The sequence below is a fragment of the Tachypleus tridentatus genome, chromosome 10 (genome assembly GCF_004210375.1).
Source record: "Tachypleus tridentatus isolate NWPU-2018 chromosome 10, ASM421037v1, whole genome shotgun sequence".
Classification (NCBI taxonomy): Eukaryota; Metazoa; Arthropoda; class Merostomata; order Xiphosura; family Limulidae; genus Tachypleus; species Tachypleus tridentatus.
The window spans coordinates 123,254,003-123,276,712 of record NC_134834.1 but is presented as its reverse complement, the minus strand read 5'-3'; the positions used below and the strand labels follow the sequence as shown (position 1 = coordinate 123,276,712).

The window sequence follows — 22,710 nt, the reverse complement described above, 5'->3', positions numbered from 1 at the left end:
CATGTGTCGTGTACAGTTTCGATTTTATATATTGCCAAATCTCATACTTCATATATTTTACAGCGTTTTCACTTCAGTGTTGCAGCGAAGACTTGACTGACACCTAGCGGCAAGGTTGACGTTACAAATACACATACGTATACTGGTGTTTGAGCAGCATATTATTCATACTCTTAAGAAGAAAAAATATTCCTCCTTTTAGGAAACTAATGAGGTACCAGGAATTTTGTTATCAAGTTTTATTTCAACAGTTCATCCAATCATTTTAACTTGATCTGGTAAATGGTTACATTTCTTGTTCAACATTCAAAGCAAACAATATCAATATTGATGGAAGTACAAGAAATAGAGCTTCAACAGTAAGTTCCTGCGTAGATGACCCAGGTTCGAGCTCCATTTTAAACCTAATCACGCGTGTCTGTTTGTCAATGAGAAACAAACATCGTCGTCAATTATCTGCAAGTGTTTTATATAGAACAATCCCTCTTGGTAGTCTGTCAAAGATCTACACACAAACAGTGTTGTATCTCAACAGACGTAGATGTCTTGGTTCAGGTTCACTCAGATTTAGGCCCCAGCATGGTCAGGTGGGTTAAGGCGTGCGACTCGCGATCTGAGGGTCGCGGGTTTGCATCCCCGTCGCGACAAACATGCTCGCCCTTTCAGCTGTGAGAGTGTTATAATGTGACGGTCAATCCCACTAATCGTTGGTAAAAGAGTAGCCCAAGAGTTGGCGGTGGGTGGTGATGACTAGCTGCCTTCCCTCTAGTCTTACACTACTAAATTAGGGACGGCTATCACAGATAGCCCTCGAGTAGCTTTGTGCGAAACTCAAAAACAAACAAACAATCATTCAGATTTTGTTTACAAACGTTTACATAAACGACTACAGTCTGTGATCGAAGCTAGTGACAAGTTCCCGTTATGCTGACACATCTGTTAAAGGATATCTGATCTCTTGAAACTATACTATTAAAATACATCTGCTAGTTTTAGTACATCTACACCCGCTTCTAGTTTTCAGTATATCTACTGTAGTTTTCAATATATTTTGCTTTGATCAACGTTCTTGCTTGTGTTAATGCCATCACTAACGTTCAGGGGAAGACAACAGTTTGAAAGTTGTCAAAATTTAGACTTGGGTGCTTAGTTTCTCAAAAGTATTATCAAAGGTCAAAGTTCGAAATAGGTGTTACGTTCCGAGGATGAAACAGTTTTCACGACTGACTTGACATGTTTAGTCTTATTTTAAATGACTGATTTCGAAGCACTTTTGTACTTCTTTAGCCAATGCTAAAATGAAACTACAGAACTTCTGAGGAACAAGTTCTGATCTTGAAATTTGACGATTAAAAGTAAACATTACGAAGAACTGGTCAAAAAAGGTTTCTTAAAGATATTCTATGATGCCACCTCTTGTTATTTTAAGAATTACACCCATTTTTTGAAAAGAACAACTAAGATGTGATTAACAAACAAGTATATATATAAACATTAATATCATAAAAAGATTAACCTATTATCAGTTACAACTATCGTTCAAGCGACATTTGTTATACCTTTATAGTTGAATGATTTTTCTTTTAGAAACGACCAAACAGAAAACTACCGTGTTCCATACAGCTACAGACAGCGACTGCAGTTAGAGAAAACTTTCCAATCTAATAGCTACATTACCATTGAACGTAAAATAGAATTGGCCGCCATGTTAGGCTTAACAGAACGCCAAGTCAAGATTTGGTTCCAGAATAGACGAGCCAAGGAAAGAAGGGCGTTGAAAAAAGTAATCAAACTCTGGAAAGACCATTCTCTTGAATAATCTCATTCATAAACCTTAACATTTGACATTGTTTGGAATAATTGGAACATATGTTATAACTGCGTGTGTGTATGTGTATAGTTTAAAGTATGTTTACGGGATAGCTACTACAGCTAGTGTTTTCTTTATATTTGTTGTTTCTTGTTCTTGTTGTCATAAAAGTAGTACTCGATTAATGGAAAATGTTCATAACCACATTTACCTTCACAACTATTTTACGTTTTCTGTTAGTAAATTGCTCACGAAAATAACGTTCTTTTTCATTTTTTTAACTCTTAAAGTAACTTTATTCAGATCTGTTGACGGACTTTGCTTCTTTTTTCAAAAATCTTCATAGAAAGTTTTCAATAAATAACACTACAGTAATTTAATTAACTGTTTATATATACGTAAGGTGCTTTGAGTTACATTTTACTTACCTCTGTGAATCTATATGTATTTATATGTGGTATTTGGGAAATGCTACTAGACAACGCACATATTTAGGCCTGTTGATTATGTGAACTATAAATCAAACACAACAATATTATATAAGCCACTCATCATGTCACTGTCCTGAAAACATTACAATTTATTACCATTACGGCCCCCTAGTGGCTGAGTTGTAGCCATAACTTTGAAAAATTATGATACTAAATCTCTGGTTTTGGTGGAGTATACATAGTAAATTATGTGGTTTTGTACTTAAAAACAAAAACAAATACCAGTATTTAAACCTAAAAATATGTGGAATAACTTTGGAATATTTTGAAATATTGAGCGAATTTTCTGATGTTGACTGTTTAACTCTAAAGCGTCTGTTTATAATAAACAGTTTATTTAGTGATTATGTCATTTTTAGTTGTAGGAACTTCCCAATTAAACAGCAGATTTCCATATCGAAACAAAGAAGAGAATCATATACTGATTTCGATAAATATGACCACAGTTGGGTTAAACGTGTTTCCACTACTACAGTAACAGTTAAATATGGCCACCGTTGGGTTAAACGTGTTTCCACTACTACAGTAACAGTTAAATATGGCCACCGTTGGGTTAAACGTGTTTCCACTACTACAGTAACTGTTAAATATGACCACCGTTGGGTTAAATGTGTTTCCACTACTACAGTAACTGTTAACTATGACCACCGTTGGGTTAAACGTGTTTCCACTACTACAGTAACTGTTAACTATGACCACAGTTGGGTTAAACGTGTTTCCACTACTACAGTAACTGTTAAATATGACCACAGTTGGGTTAAACGTGTTTCCACTACTACAGTAACTGTTAAATATGACAACAGTTGGGTTAAACGTGTTTCCACTACTACAGTAACTGTTAAATATGACCACAGTTGGGTTAAACGTGTTTCCACTACTACAGTAACTGTTAAATATGACCACAGTTGGGTTAAACGTGTTTTCACTCTACAGTAACTGTTAAATATGATCACAGTTGGGTTAAACGTGTTTCCACTACTACAGTAACTGTTAACTATGACCACCGTTGGGTTAAACGTGTTTCCACTACTACAGTAACTGTTAACTATGACCACAGTTGGGTTAAACGTGTTTCCACTACTACTGTAACTGTTAACTATGACCACAGTTGGGTTAAACGTGTTTCCACTACTACAGTAACTGTTAACTATGACCACCGTTGGGTTAAACGTGTTTCCACTACTACAGTAACTGTTAACTATGACCACCGTTGGGTTAAACGTGTTTCCACTACTACAGTAACTGTTAAATATGACCACAGTTGGGTTAAACGTGTTTCCACTACTACAGTAACTGTTAAATATGACCACCGTTGGGTTAAACGTGTTTCCACTACTACAGTAACTGTTAACTATGACCACAGTTGGGTTAAACGTGTTTCCACTACTACAGTAACTGTTAAATATGACCACAGTTGGGTTAAACGTGTTTTCACTCTACAGTAACTGTTGAAGACAGAGAAACCTTCTGTGTTTGATAAACATAAAACATAGTTAAGTGTTTCACCATTGCCAAACTGTGAACTCTCGAACGTGCAGAAGTTTGATAAACATAACCACGTACGTTCTGTGTAAGTGAAACGTGAAAACATCTCATTCATAACCACGTAAGTTTTCTTTCAACACTATTGCGGAACTATTTAGGAGAACATTAAATCTGAACTATTCCACATAGACTTGAGTACGTAAGGAAGTTATGTGTGTACTTCAGTCAATGGTGATATACGTTATACATGGATGTTTTTAACTTTCATCTATATACAATTCATGAAACGCATTTTCGCCTTATTTTACAAATACAAAATATAAAAAATAACATGGCTATATGAAATATCGGGACCTCTAATTGTCTAACCAAAAACTTACAAGAAATACGTCACAAGTCTAGTTGTCTAACCAGAAACTTGCAAGAAACACGTCATGACTGTAGATGTCTTACTGAAAACTTACAAGAAGCACGTCATAACTTTAGTTGTCTAACCAGAAACTTACTATTGGTCACCGATTAAAATTTCGTCTGTGACATCAGAGCTGTGGACTTTTAAATCAATTAATTAATTAAAACGATAAAATAAACATGAGCTTTATTAACACGCTGAAGTCACTGACAATCTTTAGTTAACCCTACTAGTTTTATGGTGGTCATCCTCACTGGTGTCGTACTGATAATGTTTCTACAGCCAGTACTGGACGTGAGGTTACGAACATTACTTCACCATCATGTACAACTTTTAATTATCCACAAACATTGAAACCACAAAGTTTGTATTGTTCCCATCAGTGAAGAGTCCACTGGCATATCGCTACCATAACCTTTCGGTCTAGCAAAGAAAATAGACAGTGTATACTGAACGCACAGCACACTGATACAGATTCGCATCTACTAACACTCCAGTCGTCTTATTCCATCTACTAACACTACAGTCGTCTTATTTCATCTACTAACACCAAGTCGTCTTATTTCATCTACTAACACCACAGTCGTCTTATTTCATCTACTAACACTACAGTCGTCTTATTTCATCTACTAACACTACAGTCGTTTTATTTCATCTACTAACACTCCAGTCGTCTTATTTCATCTACTAACACCACAGTCGTCTTATTTCATCTACTAACACTACAGTCGTCTTATTTCATCTACTAACACTACAGTCGTCTTTATTTCATCTACTAACACCACAGTCGTTTTATTTCATCTACTAACACTACAGTCGTCTTATTTCATCTACTAACACTACAGTCGTCTTATTTCATCTACTAACACCACAGTCGTCTTATTTCATCTACTAACACTACAGTCGTCTTATTTCATCTACTAACACCACAGTCGTCTTATTTCATCTACTAACACTACGGTCGTCTTATTTCATCTACTAACACTACAGTCGTCTTATTTCATCTACTAACACCACAGTCGTTTTATTTCATCTACTAACACTACGGTCGTCTTATTTCATCTACTAACACTACAGTCGTCTTATTTCATCTACTAACACTACGGTCGTCTTATTTCATCTACTAACACTACAGTCGTCTTATTTCATCTACTAACACTACGGTCGTCTTATTTCATCTACTAACACCACAGTCGTCTTATTTCATCTACTAACACTACAGTCGTCTTATTTCATCTACTAACACCACAGTCGTTTTTATTTCATCTACTAACACTACAGTCGTCTTATTTCATCTACTAACACTACAGTCGTCTTATTTCATCTACTAACACTACAGTCGTCTTATTTCATCTACTAACACCACAGTCGTCTTATTTCATCTACTAACACTACAGTCGTCTTATTTCATCTACTAACACTACAGTCGTCTTATTTCATCTACTAACACTCGGTCGTCTTATTTCATCTACTAACACTACAGTCGTCTTATTTCATCTACTAACACCACAGTCGTTTTATTTCATCTACTAACACTACAGTCGTCTTATTTCATCTACTAACACTACAGTCGTCTTATTTCATCTACTAACACTACTTTGCACGGTCGTCTTATTTCATCTACTAACACTACAGTCGTCTTATTTCATCTACTAACACTACAGTCGTCTTATTTCATCTACTAACACCACAGTCGTCTTATTTCATCTACTAACACTACAGTCGTCTTATTTCATCTACTAACACTACAGTCGTCTTATTTCATCTACTAACACTACAGTCGTCTTATTTCATCTACTAACACCACAGTCGTTTTATTTCATCTACTAACACTACAGTCGTCTTATTTCATCTACTAACACTACAGTCGTCTTATTTCATCTACTAACACTACAGTCGTCTTATTTCATCTACTAACACCACAGTCGTTTTATTTCATCTACTAACACTACAGTCGTTATTTCATCTACTAACACTACAGTCGTCTTATTTCATCTACTAACACTACAATCGTCTTATTTTACGTATCAGATTCCAGGTATAAAATGTTAATGTTTTATTTATATCTTTTACTTCGAAGTCTTTTTTTACGGGAAATATCTTTGAAAAACATAATGTAACTTTTTGTAAACAGTAGTTTCTAAATGACCCGATGTCACTCTTAACAATGACATCGGGCCCTTTAGATAGTGGTGTATACAGTAAAACAGTTAATAATGGTTTTACTGTACACGACAGTGTCTAAATGGCCTGATGTCATTGTTAACAGTGATGTTGTACTATATACAACAGTGTCTAAATGGCCTGATGTCATTGTTAACAGTGATGTTGTACTATATACAACAGTGTCTAAATGATCTGATTTCACTTTTTTTTTTAATGTTTTGTGATAGCACGAACAAAACAACAAAAAAAATATTATCTGCAGAGCTTCTAGTAAAATAAAGACAAGAGAAAAAGTTCAATTGTTTAAATAACGTGTTTTTTACACTTCATGTATCCGAGAAAACCCTTTATTTTACTAAACCATTCAACAGTTATAACTTAAAAACTTCATACTGTTTATACACATCTCAAACTCTTCCAGAAGATGCAACTATTTAAAGACATTACAAACTGGTCTTCAAAATACAACTATTTAAAAGATATTACAGACTCCTTTTGGGTTAAAATCCTTTATAACAAAAGTTCTGATACACGTATTAACCTACATAAAGATAGAAAACACTGCTAACAGAAGTTTTAATAAAACGAACCAAGTTAGTGTCACTAAATTTATGTTTGAAAACTCTAAATTATATAAGAGTGCTCACAATTTTAGAATTTAGTTGTCAGACAGTGACCCGTTCTTCTGAGCGAATATTAATGAAACTTTAAAACAAGTAGCCCCATGGGGTCGATATGGTTCTCTAGTTTTGCCACTCGTGCCATAAAAGCATTACGTATGACAAGTGGTGATTGTTATTAAGGTTATTTATGACTGCGGGATTAATGTGCGTTGGAGAGTAAACTGACAAAGGCTACATAGTCTAATACTAACCCTAATGTTAGTCTAACCTAATGTTGTCATAGCAACTGTGAATATCAACTTCAAATGACATTCTGCGAAAAGTTTACGAGAAGCATTTTCAGTTCCGAAATAATGAGTAAAATAAAACGATAACTGATTTTATTTTCGGTCTAAAATCACCATTGAGTATCAATTTCCGGAAGTGATTAAACAGATTGTGGCCGAATGGCTAGCGTTCCTCAATAAAAGAAAATTGCGCTGCGCACTTTTGGGCCGTGCTTGCGTTATAAGAGTGATGGTCAAATTCCACTTTACGATCAGACAATAGTTGCGATAAATGATATTGGCTGGCTGTTTTTAGTCTAGTCTATCAGTTCAAAAAATAGACAAGCTACTGAGTTAGGCCTCGAGTAACTTGATAAAATTGGTATCTCTACAGGAACTACAACTCCTTTATTTATTTAACAAACTACCATTAATAATAAAAGTTAGTTTCATTCCGAAACTCGCAGATCATCGCTGTTTACTGAACAAGTATCACTTTTTTCCTTATCGATTTGGTCGAGTTTGAAGACTAGCCACAACAGTTAGCTTGATACATGTGACTGACGCCATTGATATAATGTTTAGCTTCTTTCACTGTTTCATTACAAACTTGTTTATTGTTAAGTGCTCACGTGCACTACAGTTCAGATGCAAGGCTCGAACCCCGATTTTAAGTGTCAAAATTCCTTAAGCTTACCGCTAGATAGCCTACGTAAAACAAAATAGTATTTATTTCTTACATGACCCAGTTCCTTAAATTAAATATTAGAAGCGCAACTGTTTCACAGGCGACAGAGTTACTGTTATTACAGAAGGCTTATTTGTGTCCTATGATTTGAAATGTTCATAAAAACTGATTAGAATACCAAAGTGTAGAACAGAAATGTAAACACTAATTGATAATTTAATATGAATTACCGCGCAACATTTTAGCGCAGATGATAGGATTGTTTGTTAAGCCAAAGCTCCACAAAGGGCTATCTGTGCTCTGGCCACTACGGATATCGAAACCCTGACCCTGATTTTAGTAGTACAAGTCCGCAGACGTACCACTCTGCCACTGGGAGACAGGATTGCCGAATATGAATTCCTTTCCAACAGGTCTCGCTGCTAAGAATATGACATACAATGCCAATCGACAGGTAAGGGCAGATCCTTATCCATCAATTATATGTAGATTACTGATAATTACAGCCCACATTGTAGATGTTCTTCGTCGGACATGATACCGTCACCCCCTCTGTTGTCGGATAAACTATTTATAATTCTGATATCAGATTCATCTGTCGCCCTCCAACTTTGTTCATATCTCTATAAATAACGTTTTACTAACATGATACCATTTCATGTTAATGTGTGTCTTACTGTTCTAGAAGTAATATTCACTTCTGTAGATACAACCTGATCGTTGGTAAGAACTCTACTAGATTGTTGTGTACAAAGTTTACCATAACTTATTCAACGCCACCTTTGAAGAATGTGTTTTCTTCCTCACCCACTTCTATTACCAACAGTACGATAGTCACTGATCCTTTTCAAAGTTTACCACGTAACTCCAAGTGAAATATTACCTGTAGAATGTGTCTTCACCATACAAGACTTTTATTACCACGTTTGTCATATGTCACATTACGTAAAGATAAAACAAACTACTGGATGAAGTAATTCTTGATTACGAGAAACCCACTTGAAATAAAAATCTATCTTACTATGGTTGGTATGGGTATTAACACTTCTATTGATAAGGAGAGAACAACGTTTCGACCTTCCTAGGTCATCTTTAGGTTGACCAAAGGAAGATCGAACTGTTGCTCTATCATTATCAATAAAAATGTTAATACCCATACCAACCATTCTGAGGTTCAAACTACTAGATGTTTGGCAACCACAGAACAAACTAGTAGATGTTATAACTGAAATCACTTCATATTAAGTAAACAAATTATTCATTTTCTGTAAAAGAAATGCCATCTTTAGAAACAATTATTGTTGCTTGTAATTAAACACAAGGCTATACAATTGGTTATCTGTATTCTGCTCACAAGGGGTATCGAAACCTGATTTCTAGCGTTGTAAGTTTGCAGACATACCGCCGTGCCACTGGGGTAATGCAAAAAGAAACAGAATAGAACAAACCGTGTAAAACGATTTTCCCCGAGTAAAGAACACAATAAGATATTCAAAATGAAAATAGAGACAAAACAAAATACCTTGCGAATTAAAACAAAATACACACGAAACGTGTGTGTATGTTTCTTATGGCAAACCACACGGACTATCTACTAAGTCCACTGAAGGGAATCGAACCCCTGATTTTAGCGTTGTAGCTCCATAGACTTACAGCTGTACCAGCGGGAACTGAAACTTGGATAAATCACATCTAAGTAAGACTTGAAGTGTAATAAGCACAATATGTGAAATTTACAAATTGAGGAACTTGATATAGAATTTTAGGTTTACAAAACAAACAAGACGTAGAGTGGTGTCTATACACAGGAAACTAAACACACAAAACACAATGTATATACACACAGAAAAATAAATATATAAACAGTGAACTGAAAGCTCATGTGTAGGAAAATGTTTGTTTAGAGAAATTAAAATTTATAGAAACGAAATACTGTATACAAGAGAAAAGAGTCTACAAAATATAATCTATGCTGTGGAAACAGAATGTATAGCCAAGCCTGCTTACATAAACAAAACGTATATATGTTTATAAACATATACAGACAACATTGTAAAATGTTTACCAGAATCTAGTGTGTCTCTCAACTGCTAGAAAACGTTAAGTTGACCAGAAATGTCACTACTAAACAGACGTTAAGTTGACCAGAAATGTCACTACTAAACAGAAAGCATGCGGAAGAGGCTTTAGAAACTTTTGTTTTTACAACAATAATTTAGATGGTAACTAATGATCACCAAATATTATTACTTTTTTCTGTTGTTAAAGTTACTTGATTTGTGTAGAACATATCAACCATTTTTCAGTTGCTAAAGTAATATGATTTTTGTAGAATGTATTAGCCATTTGTCAGTTGCTGAAGTAATTTTATGTGTAGAATGTATTAATATTTATTTCAGTTGCAAAGTAATTTAATTTACGTAGTATATTTTAACTTTTTCTTGCTGCTAGTAGTTTCACTTATGATAAATGTAAGATATGTATGTGCCACTATTCTATGTTTAAATATTTTGTGAATTTACGAAAAATACAACAAAACACCATAGTTCGATTTTTTAAAATAAACTATAAACCTATATTAAATCAGATCTTTCCTGTAACGTGTTTCTTCCTTTACTGTCAAGGATAAATAGACCATTATGGAGAACATTTCAATTATCTCATACACGTATGAGTATCTGTTAAAATATTTTTATGAATGTCATAGCGTGTTCACATTATATTGATGTATGAAATATGCTGCAAACAAAGTACAACAGTGTACTTTAACTCTACCCACTCAGACTTGACTTGACTCTCACTGCATACATTAAGTATCATAATTTAAGCCTCACTCTTTTCACCTATTCTGTTTTATTGCAGACGACATAATCTTATTTTCTGTGCTAGGCTTAATGTTTGTTTTTTTGCACATGACATTTTAATTCTGCATACATTTATTTTGTGTCTGAGATTAAATATATAATGTATTAATAGATGTATAGTTAATGCTATATAACTAAATAGATAAATAATGTTATATTCTAAATTCAATGTTAACTCAAGCGTAACGAAAAATGTCAAGTCTCTGGAGAATTTATTGTTGTAATGCATATGTTAACGTTAAAATTACCGGTTCTGTTAGCAGACGATAGATGCGTATATCAACGAAAAATTGTCGTTTTGCGCTCCCTCATGTGAGGCAAGTGTGACCTACAAAAAAACGCGGCGGATAAACAAGCAAACAAAAACAAAACAAAATTTGAGTTTTATATATAGATAACTTCTCCGACGTATCGCTAACAACTTTTATTAATTTTTTTACTTATCCTTATTACAAACACGAAGAAGCCTGTCACCTAGACAACAACATTCCATTGTCTTCGTTCAGACACAGATTTAGCAAATAAATGTACATTTGCAGACATACACAGAAAATACTTTCATATTCATATATACACATTGTAGGAAACAACATGGATTTACTAAATCAGTTTTTCTACATTTTCACTGTTAAACTTCTCAGTTATCGGGCCTCTTACAGCCAAGTACTAAAACAGGTAATTACAGAGAAAAACAAAATATATATAGTTCTGACAAATGTTTAACCCAGAACGACCTTTTTATGCAGTTTGAAAATATTTACAATAATAACCTTATGTGTGGTTTATAACTATTTACAAAACTTCCGTAAAACGACAAACGTAAAGGTATCCAGTAGCACAAATCTTGCTTTAGACTTTTAACGTATTCACCACTTACTTATTCGAAAGTTATACATGTGTAAAAAAAAAGCGAAAATAGATCGTTCAAAGACTTGAGATAATCCACTCTTTAAAATGTTTAGATTTCACTAAATCTGTTCAAATTCTATACGTGTTTTCTAACAAATAGCAGTTACTTCCGTTTTATTCCAGTTCTGTGTAAACTTCGGGCATTTGTAAAGTGTGGGCTAATTTCTAAGTGACGTTTGGTGTTCTCTGTTACCGTAACGAATTGAACCTTTTTACAGTTGCCCACATTTTTACCCTAAACGGGAATGTCGTATTTTGTGTTTTCATAACAAGAATGTGTGCAGTGTTCTGTGTTCTGCCTAGCGTCGTCATGGTAGCTAGAAACGCACTAAAGTTAGATTCGGTCGTTCAGTAAGTGGAAAAACTTATTGTAGAGAAGCTGGACGTCTTTAACATTACTTCAGATATAATAGATCAAGCAATTACCGTTTAAAGCAGGTCGAACTGCGAAAGAGCATCGGATTAGACCATGTCCAATAGCTCACAGTGTTTGTATGCCCTTGGAGAAAACAAACGGCCTGGGAAAAAAACAAGAATGCGAATAGATGTCAGAACGACAAGGTTGTAAAACGTTTTAGCTATTTTTACAGATCGTCCTGAGAAAAACATCAAATAGGGTGCGCTTCATCTCCGATCATCAGTAATTCTAAACATTACTTGTCAACTTACCTCCCACTTCAAAGAGATGATTACGTCAAATAAAGATGTAATAGTGTATTGTCATTTATACCAAAATACGTCAAATAAAGAATGAAGCGTATTGTCATTTACACTGAAGTACGTCAAATAAAGACGTGTGTTGTCATTTCTAGTATGCTATAATTAATAATACTATAAAACGTTGCATTGTAGTTCTGTACGTTCAGCTGACGTCACACAAACACTTTATACCTGAAGTACCTATTTCTGAATAGTATATAGGCATACATAATTAAAATATATTTAATTATATTTTCCATCTCCGAATTTTTCAATGTTCATGTGATCCAAATAAACCAAAAACGTTAAATAATCCATTTCTTTTTTCAATTTTCCAAGCCGAAGCTAACAATGTATACAAAACAGCTCAGCGGTCTTCGCATTCGCTACTGTTGACCGTAGAACATATCAAATGTTTCATACTCTCATGATTGCACATTTAAGCATAATAATTGGCACATCCTTTACTTGGTTATTAAGTTCTGGACATTATAAATAAACTTTAATGTGTCACAATGTTGACTTTCCAGTGGCTTTTACCACTAAGTTAAATGGATTCATGTTACAGTAAAATGAATGTTCAACTGAATTCAAGGAACGTTTGTAACAGTGTAAATAGCCCGCGGCTAGAACACCTTTAGGCCTAAGTATAATGTCGTGAGTCAATATTAATTGCAGTAGAAACAGGTTTGTTTACAATATTGAAGGCTGGAATCGAGTTAATGTGTTGAGCTTCATCTATTTCCTTTCGAAGAACTTCTTCCTTTTTCCGTGCCTGTTTTCTTTCTTTAGCTCGGCGGTTTTGGAACCAAATTTTCACTTGGCGGTCTGATAGGCCTAACATGGTAGCCAGCTCCGTCTTTCTCTCGGATGGTAATATAGCGGCTGTAATGAAACTCTTTCTCAAGTTCCAACCGCTGATGATCGGTGTACACTGTTCTGTACTTATCTTTAGTCCTAGTTCTGCCTGTAAATGTAGTTAAAACATGATACATTTTCATATTGTATAGATTAGTGAAAAATAATAATTTACTACTTCTAAATATAATGATTTATGAAACACATGCAGAAAGTGCGCAGATAGCCGTCAAGTAGCTTTGCGTAAAATACAAAACCAAACCATACAGAAAGCGAAGAATTTATATACAAAAGTTTCTAATTAAACACTTGTTAACCATCAATCAACATTTCGTTATAATTAGGCCAGCTTAAATGTGTTACAGTAATGTTTATTCACAATAAATTCCATTTACTTATGTTACAGTAACACTAGTGGCAACATCGTGTCTTATATTTGCAATTCACTAATTTTATTAAAGATATATAAGAAAGTAATAGCTAGAAGGTTATACAGAAACGGTAATTAAGCCTAACCAATGAAAAATACATGACGTACACGTAAATACTGTGGCAAGCGGAATAAATATCCGACGTGTTTGTCACGCCTCCTGTCTTGAAGTAGGGAACGTGGCGAGAACAACCACCGCGTTAGCTTAGGAAGTAGTTCTAATTTTACCGAAAGGTGTTAGCGTTAGTAATATACACGTCATATGTCGTGCGAACTAAACATGGTAACAAGAGTAACATAATCCCTCTATACTACTTTGTAAATGTACTATTATATTATTAAAATATGAAATCATTGTTATCGAGAGAACATAGTGAAACAAATATATATTTTTAATTTATTAACTTACGTTTATTTATTCGCAAATAACTGAAATTACACACTTACGGGCCCTAACTTTGTCTCTAGAGTAAACTTTTTCTACTTCTAAAACCTCTAATAAAACAACGATATCAATGTTCAAACACTTCAAATTAGTCAGACTTTGGGATCAGAAGTGGGCACTTTCAGTTTAGTGTTTCACGGCGGAAGTGACTTTTCTTTAAGTGCACACAAATCGAGGTGGTGTTTAAATTGCACATCTGTGCTCTACCCAGAAACTAAGTGTACTTTTTTAGTGCACTTAGCTTTCAAGAACAAGCATATTTAGGTTGTAAATGTGTCTGAAATCCCGACAGTAAGCCTGTAAACTAAGCCACGTTTGAAGAAAAAGCTGCTATCCCGCTTTAGTAGCAATTACGTTTGTCAATGCCTCGCACTTCTAATTTGTCGTCCAAAAATATTTGTTACAAAAAGGATACGTTTCGTGGGTAAAACTGATACAGTCCTGATTGTTCGAAAAGTCAAAATGTACCATTAAAAAAAAAAAAAGCGAGACATATTTGCACAAAGTCCATTCTACGTAAATTAGTGGACTTGTTAATTTTACTTTTAGTTAGTAAAGTAAAAATGAAATTTGCGTGATAAATTTATGGAATTACGACATATAATAATACAGATTTGATGATGATATGATCATAAAACGTTGATTAATGTCTTAAACTTGTGAATAGAGATTACTTTGTTACCCATTCAAGCCATTTCTAAACTTTATAAAGTATAATTTTTTCTATGCGAAACAACACAATAAGCACTCTTCCTTACATGGGGATTGAACCAAGAATTCTAGCATTCTACGTCCTCCTGATCCTACTGCTGAGCTACAGAGAAATAAAATTTTCAGGAACTCATTCAATACGTGCTTAAACTAACTCTAGTAGTCGATCACCCGATGAAACTGTCTTAACTGGAGTCTTTTTCCAAACCGTAAACGTGTCCTACTATCTCCATACGACGGCACAAAGAAACTAGAACACATTCTATCAATAAAGCAGATAACCTATTATCAAGAGAAAAAATTTAAAAATCTTAACTTATTCCTATAAGTTCACCTTTCCAATCCCGGAATTATCCACATATTCTTTCCAGCAAGTCGGTATAATTTTCGACAATCCAAAGTTGTATGAATTTATTACCTTGGTTAATTTGTAATCAAAGTCTATAAGAACATCCTGTAATTTTATTGGAGTTGCTACTAGTAACAGTGCACTGCTTGATCCTTTTTCACCCACACTACACTATACAACAAAATTTTTACTTTTTCTTGTTTCTGGGCAGAAAGTGTTATTTCCCAATTGCTTATGCCTAAAGTAAATGAAAAAAAAACAACCTATTTTTCCCTTTAAACTTTACTTTTGTGACCTGGGAGCGTATAACAAAAACATGATGGGAGACAAAATTTGTTGGCTGATACGTGAGATTTACATTACAGTCGCAAATCTCGAGAAACTACTCACTTCTAAACATTTTTGTATAACTTTAGTATAAATACATATAAATCTTAATTCATATGTTGTTTTATTCAGACCCTATGTAAATTAAAATGTGCAAATTTGCCCGTTTTTACATAAAAATAGGTTAATTTCTAAATTTCATTATCCAGGTCACAAAAGCAAAGTTTGAAGGGAATAATGGCCATTTTGTGTACTTTTATAACATAAGCAATTAAGAAATAACACATACTATCCAGGAACGAAACTTGTGTTACATAGTTCTATCGAATAGATTCCCAGTTTGTGATCCAAATTCTTGTAACCCTAATGCTTTACCTTGCACTTAATGCAGTTAAAGAATATATAGCAAATATTTCTACAGTTTATCAACTGATCCTGTGGTGCAACTGTTAACACCCAATAACTTAATGTCAGAAATCTTTACTAATCTGCTAATTATGTCTTAATCAGTATCATCATGGAAAGCAGGAAAAAAGAGAGTTCAAGCACTGACCCATGAGGTACTCCAGAAGTAACAAGGGTCCAGGTTAACGAAACATCATTAACAACAACCTGATGCGATCTCCAGTCCAACCACACTAATATCCAGTTGACCAGTTTTTTTCCATTATCTTTTTTATCCAACCTTTACCCAAGCGATTTGTTCAGCTAATCTTTTGTATGATGTTATCCGCCCCCTTTTTTATCTTATAGCAAAGCCACATGAGACTATCTGTTGTGTCCGCCGAAGAAAATCGAACCCCTGATTTTAACAGTTTAAAACCGAAGACTTACTGCTGTCACAACAGCATGTTATTACACCAGTTTTATTACTTAAATAACAGATTCTCGACGAAAAGAAAAATAAGGCATCATTACCGCTTCAACTTTTCTTTTTTTATATTTCACCAACTTACTTTTTTATAATGCTCTGTTTCTAGATCTTTTCCCATTACAGACGTAAGACTAGCTGGTTTGTAGTTTCCTGTGCAAGGAAGATACGTCTTACTTATGTAGGGCTCGAACCCTCGGTGATCTCATCAACTGAGATAACTGGCCGATAGTGTTGTGTTTGTTGGTGGTTTTTTTTTTTTTTTTGTTGAATTTCGAGCGAATCTACTGGAGAGTCATCAGAGCTAGCCTTCCCTAAGGTAGGAGTAACAGACTACTAAAGGACAGATGGATAGTCAACACCGCATACCACCAACTCGTTTACCAACTGAAAGTTGGATTGACTGTAATTTTATAACGCCCCATGGCTGAAATAGCGAGCATGTTCGGTGACGGAATTCGAATTTGTAGCTCGCAGATTGCGAGTCGTGCAACCTAACCTTCATGCGACCTACACAGTAATGGTACCACTTAGTCTGTAGCCCTAACCATCATGCAACCTACCCAGTAATGGTACCACATTTAGTCTGTAGCCCTAACCATCATGCGACCTACACAGTAATGGTACCACACTTAGCCTGTAGCCCTAACCATCATGCGACCTACACAGTAATGGTACCACACTTAGTGAAAATATCAGTATTTTGTTCATCTATAAAATTTAATTTTTCTATTTCTTATTGTTAATAGTAACTATTATCAAACTAAGCAGCATTTGCAAAAGCTAATCATTTTTATAGTTAAGCCTTACCGTTATTTAAGTTGTATTTGATTGCATGAAACTTCAACCTAATATCATCTGTGTTTGTAGTCTACTGCACGTTTTAACATTATAACAAAGAAATAATAAGGTAGAAGAAACGAATGAATTTGTAAAGGATTCTAAAACAGCAAATAAATGTCTGTTTCAAGACCCCATTTGTTATTCGAAACGTTAACACGTGAAATAAAAATATATTAAGTTAGGTTTATTCACTTTCTAAGTTCCATTTCGAATAAGTAGATTTAACTATACACCACGTGCACGTAAAGAACGTTATCGGTATTTATAGATATACAAACCTTAGAGTTCCATACATCGTTCACGGTAAACAAAGTGTCCAACTAATTATTATCATACATTTTGTTCAACTCATGACTACATCTGGCCCTCGGGAGAGGGAGGGGCATTCGCTGTGATAAATATGACTTTATTCCACAAATTGGACTGATTACCACAAATTAATTTAGACCTACTGCGAACAGCAGAACTGACCATACAGTGTTGAGTGTGAACAATGGAAGTGATTACACAGTGTACTATGGACAATAGAACTGACCGAACAGTGAACTATGGACAATAGAACTAATCACACAGTGTACTGCGGACAATAGCACCAATCACAGTGTACTATGGACAACAGAACTAATCACACAGTGTGCTATGGTCAACAGAACTAATCACAGTGTACCATGGACAACAGAACTAATCACACAGTGTATTGTGGACAATAGAACTAATCACACAGTGTATTGTGGACAATAGAACTCATCACACAGTGTATTGTGGACAATAGAAATAATCACACAGTGTATTGTGGACAATAGAACTCATCACACAGTGTACTGTGGACAATAGAGCTAATCACACAGTGTACTGTGGACAATAGAACTAACCACACAGTGTACTGTGGACAATAGAACTAATCACACAGTGTACTGTGGACAATAGAACTAATCACACAGTGTATTGTGGACAATAGAACTCATCACACAGTGTATTGTGGACAATAGAACTAATCACACAGTATACTGTGGACAATAGAACTAATCACACAGTGTATTGTGGACAATAGAACTAATCACACAGTGTACTGTGGACAATAGAACTGACTGCACAGTGTATTATGGACAATAGAACTAATCACATAGTGTACTATGGTCAAGAAAACTAATCATACAGTGTGCTATGGACAATAGAACTAGTCACACAGTGTACGTACTATGGACAACAGAACTGACCGAACAGTGTACTAAGGACAATATAACTGACCAGACAATGTACTATGGACAACAGAACTAACCACACAGTGTACTATTGACAACAGAACTGACCGAACAGTGTACTATGGATAACAGAACTGACCGAACAGTGTACTATGGACAATATAACTGACCAGACAATGTACTATGGACATGAGAACTAACCACACAGTGTACTATGGACAACAGAAATGACCAAACAGTGTACTATGGACAATATAACTAACTAATCACACAGTGTACTATGGTCAATAGCACAAATTATACAATGTACTATGGAAAATAGAACTAATCATACAATGTACACTCTTATACACTCACTAAACAGCGTAATGATTTATTAATTGGGTGAAAAAAGATGATTTTGATATTATGTCAAACGTGAAAATCTTTTCCGGTTAACAAATAGTTCATGTTTGTGCCTATAGAGTTTGTTACAGCGAAATGAGTGTTCCTTGTTTACTGATTTTATATGTTCACATGTTACCGGTTTTACACGCATTTTTCATCTTCTTTAATATTTTCATTACCTTCGGAAATTATGTTGTTTTTTTAATTCTTAAAATAAAACGGTGTGAATACATTGTGTACTTTTAAGCACTACTTGACAGGTCAAGTACTGTGGTTTGATCAGAGGAATGTGATAAAGGAATTCGCATCCTAATAGAAGATAGTGGGACAAGATGGCAGTGTAGGGGAGGAAATACACATTTTGTGATTAGAGTTAACCCTATATCATAGTAACTAACTTCAGTGTGAACCTATTACACTAATCAAAAGATCGAAATACAATCAACTAAAACTTTACAGTGTTGCCTATTTTATGTGTAAAATTCATTTACAGAGATCACCAATAAACGTAAACTAGAACATATCGTGTATTCTTAACCACAGATGTCTTTATATACACATAACCAACAAACATAACGAAGCAAAACAGCATAGAACACGTCACGAAAAACTATACACGAAAAAATTACAATATATGTAGAAGATACATCTGTCATTGTACTATATTTCTTTCTATTATATTTACCTACAGATGTTTTTATTTCCAGCTGTAGTTTTAGCTCTTTCTAGACTGGAAGATATTTTAATTTTAGATAAATAAACAATACAATGTACATAAACTTATGGGTCCACTACGATGAACAAGTTTGTGTGTATATAAATTTTCACAATCTAGTACTATACACGTGTATAGTACAACTTTGAAAAATTACAATATATATAGAAAGACATCTGTCATTGTACTATATTTCAACTGGAGTTCTATTATATTTACCTACAGATGTTTTTATTTCCAGCTGTAGTTTTAGCTCTTTCTAGACTGGAAGATAATTTTAATTTTAGATAAATAAACAATACAATGTAAAGTTATTTAAACTAAACTTATGGGTCCACTACGATGAACAAGTTTGTGTGTATATAAATTTTCACAATCTAGAAAAAAAAAAATTTGGACTGAAAGAGACAGGTGGAGTGTCAAAACTATTATCTACATAAATTTCGTGTCGTTAAGTTATTGTGGATTTAAATTTTCTTTGCATCGAATTAAGGTAATGGAAAATTCTTATTTATGTTAGTTAGAAACTGTTTAGATAAAAATCTATAGCAAAACAATAGTTTAAGTCTTAGCTTTTATCATCTGTATATTTAGTTACAGAAGAGAAAACAAGTGACGACAGGGGGAGCCAATAGTTCACCACGTCCCCATGGAAACAACAAGAACGATTATCTAAAAAGTAAACGTTAAGAGATCGTTACACGGCGGCCTCAGCACCAACATGAGTTTCGAGTTGTTATATCTCTCCTATAACTCCCCCTCAACTAATGATATATTAATTCTAAATCCATTTGTTAAGTACCTCCCCCCCTCAAACTTTCCGCGCAGCCAAGCAGACGGAGATCTAGCTGGAGATTAACTTGTGTTCATAAGGACGTATCTCTTTCACCGTCAATTGCCCATCCCCAGGTGCCAAAAGGCACCGCCCGGTCGCCCTCTCCTGTCCAAGCAGGGTTAAATACTACCCTCAAGGCTTGAGCTGTCGCAGGTGGCCCTTCCCTCCCACAGCTGGAGTGATTCTGGAGGTCGCTGTGGATTGTCCTCTGACCGTCAGCAAATGCTAGCCCTGGGGCTGGGCGCATCAGCGTATCTTCAGCGGTTCTTCTTATCTTTAGTGTGATTTCTTAAGAGGTGAGAGGCTTCGTCATATATGTCCCCGTGTCGGACAAGGTCACCCACTGGCAAAGGGTGAAAGTTGGTTACCAAGACTAGGTCCATCTTTATTCATCACATTGTATGTGTCTTTTATGATAAGATGTTTAAAAACAGGAACAGGTTTCTATATAGACGTTAGAAATCAACGAAACTATTATTTCGCCTCAGAAAGAAAACCAGGTTCTAGATTTGTCTTTACTTTTAACAACAGGTTTCTTGAAAGTGACACCTGCTTTGTTTTACAATAAATCGCGTTCTTATTTTTTAATTTTGTCTCAGTTTAACAGCCACTATTAACATTAGTTTCAAAGTACCCAGTAGAACAGGTTGACGTAGGTTCGAATATCAGTGAAGAAACCGCACGTCGAGTTTTGTGAACTCGTAGAAACTACCAATAATACATAAAATTCCACATAAAATTTGAAACTGTAAGAGTAAATCCTGTACATTCTTCTCAAAATTTATAAAGTTCCTGCTATTAACTCTGAAAAATATTAATTCAATCGAGATTCGAACGTGGGTTATTTTCCACTAGAGTATTATTAAATGCTAGAAGAGGGTAAAGATAAAGGCCTTAACTGCTAGAGCAGGGTAAAGCTTTGAGTGCTTAACTGCTATATAAAAATAAATCCCAAGTTTTAACTATCTGAAGAGGGGTGATGAACAAGATAATTTCATCATACATGCTATATCACGAACGGAAAAAAAAATTCCCCAAATTTGTTTCACTATAAGTTAGGAGCAACATAATAAAGAACTAAATTGTTCAACAAAATTACCTGAAGAAATTCATATGAAATTAGGTTTTTTTATCTTTATGAATATTTACTAAGAACGTTCAACATATTTTGCTATAAAATATTTTTTGTAATATAGCAGCACTGCTGGTTTATTATCTCAAGAAACAGAAGTATATTCTCTTTTTAGTCCAATTCCGATTTCACTCATGTACAACTGATTAATCACTCAACTTGGTGGTCCAACAAGGTAACTACATGTTTTCAATGATGTCTAATATGTCCAGCAAAGAGCCCGTGGGAATCGATAGCCAGTGTGGCCACTACACCTTCGACCCCTGACGTTCCAATGATCTGAGTATGTGTGTGTCCAGCACGTGATCAGCTAATTATCATCCATCATTTTTACATCAAGAACGGGCACCACATACAGGTCATCTCTTATACTGGACATTGACCTTTCAGACTAATGTTCAACAAGAAAAACGTAGGAAGTTCAAAATCCGTTTTTTTAATCCATCAACCGTAACTTTTTTACAGTAAACGTTAAGACTTTGTTTTTCGATTAATTTAATTTCCAAGTAAATTTTACTTTTTTCTATAAAAGTTATTTTAATACATTGGGGTTTAGCACTTTTTTAATAAAAACTTCATTTCGATTAAATTTCAAATTTTCAACATGTAAGCTTAATTTTGTAATTACATTTCAATGTTCAAAAGATAAAAGTTTACCCTTTTAGTTTTTTATTACTTTCAATAAGTAAAACTTTTTAGTTATAATTATATATATATATATATACACAAAGCCAGTTTTTAATTTTGAAAATTCAAACCTAAAATAAACTTTTAATAATAAATATAATCTTAATACAGTTGTTCTTGACCTATTTGTTTGAAAAGAACGAAGGTGGACACAGTAATACAGTGCCTTGTAAAAGTATTCACCCACCAACTCCTGCAAGATTTCCACACTTTGTTGTCATGTGAGTTTGAAATCAGGAAAGTTTCCAACTTTACATTTAAAACCAACACAATCTACATATTCCAAAATTAGAAACTAAAACCATCGAGGATATTATGAAAGTTAGAATATTCTCCACTGCAACTGTAACCCTAAATCAGTTCAGGTGCAAATTATTAGTTTGCAAGAATATAAAATTAGTGTAATGTTCTCTGTCTGTGTATGCATTTAAAGTGGTTTAACTTGAATTCACAATAAACAGATCTGTTCAAGTGACAACTAAAGTAGTGATATAACTAACCAACA

At 34.4% G+C, this 22,710-nt stretch overlaps 1 protein-coding gene across 1 annotated transcript; it reads right to left on the bottom strand.

Annotated features, from left to right (window-relative positions):
• Positions 1 to 13,056: 13,056 nt before the first annotated feature.
• Positions 13,057 to 20,633, bottom strand: LOC143228475 (homeobox protein HB1-like). The gene is made up of 2 exons (XM_076459728.1): positions 20,451 to 20,633; positions 13,057 to 13,380 (listed from the first exon to the last, which is right to left on the bottom strand). Exons 1-2 carry the CDS (start codon positions 20,631 to 20,633, stop codon positions 13,057 to 13,059), a joined length of 507 nt encoding a protein of 168 aa, XP_076315843.1.
• Positions 20,634 to 22,710: the final 2,077 nt, after the last annotated feature.

What these genes read in the sequence shown, in the direction of transcription:
- LOC143228475 (XM_076459728.1), bottom strand. Translation starts at nt 20,633, where the DNA reads ATGCGCCCAGCCCCAGGGCTAGCATTTGCTGACGGTCAGAGGACAATC. An exon ending in CTTTTGGCACCTGGGGATGG is followed by an intron (nt 13,381 to 20,450) that starts GCAATTGACGGT and finishes CTACATTTACAG; the next exon opens with GCAGAACTAGGACTAAAGAT.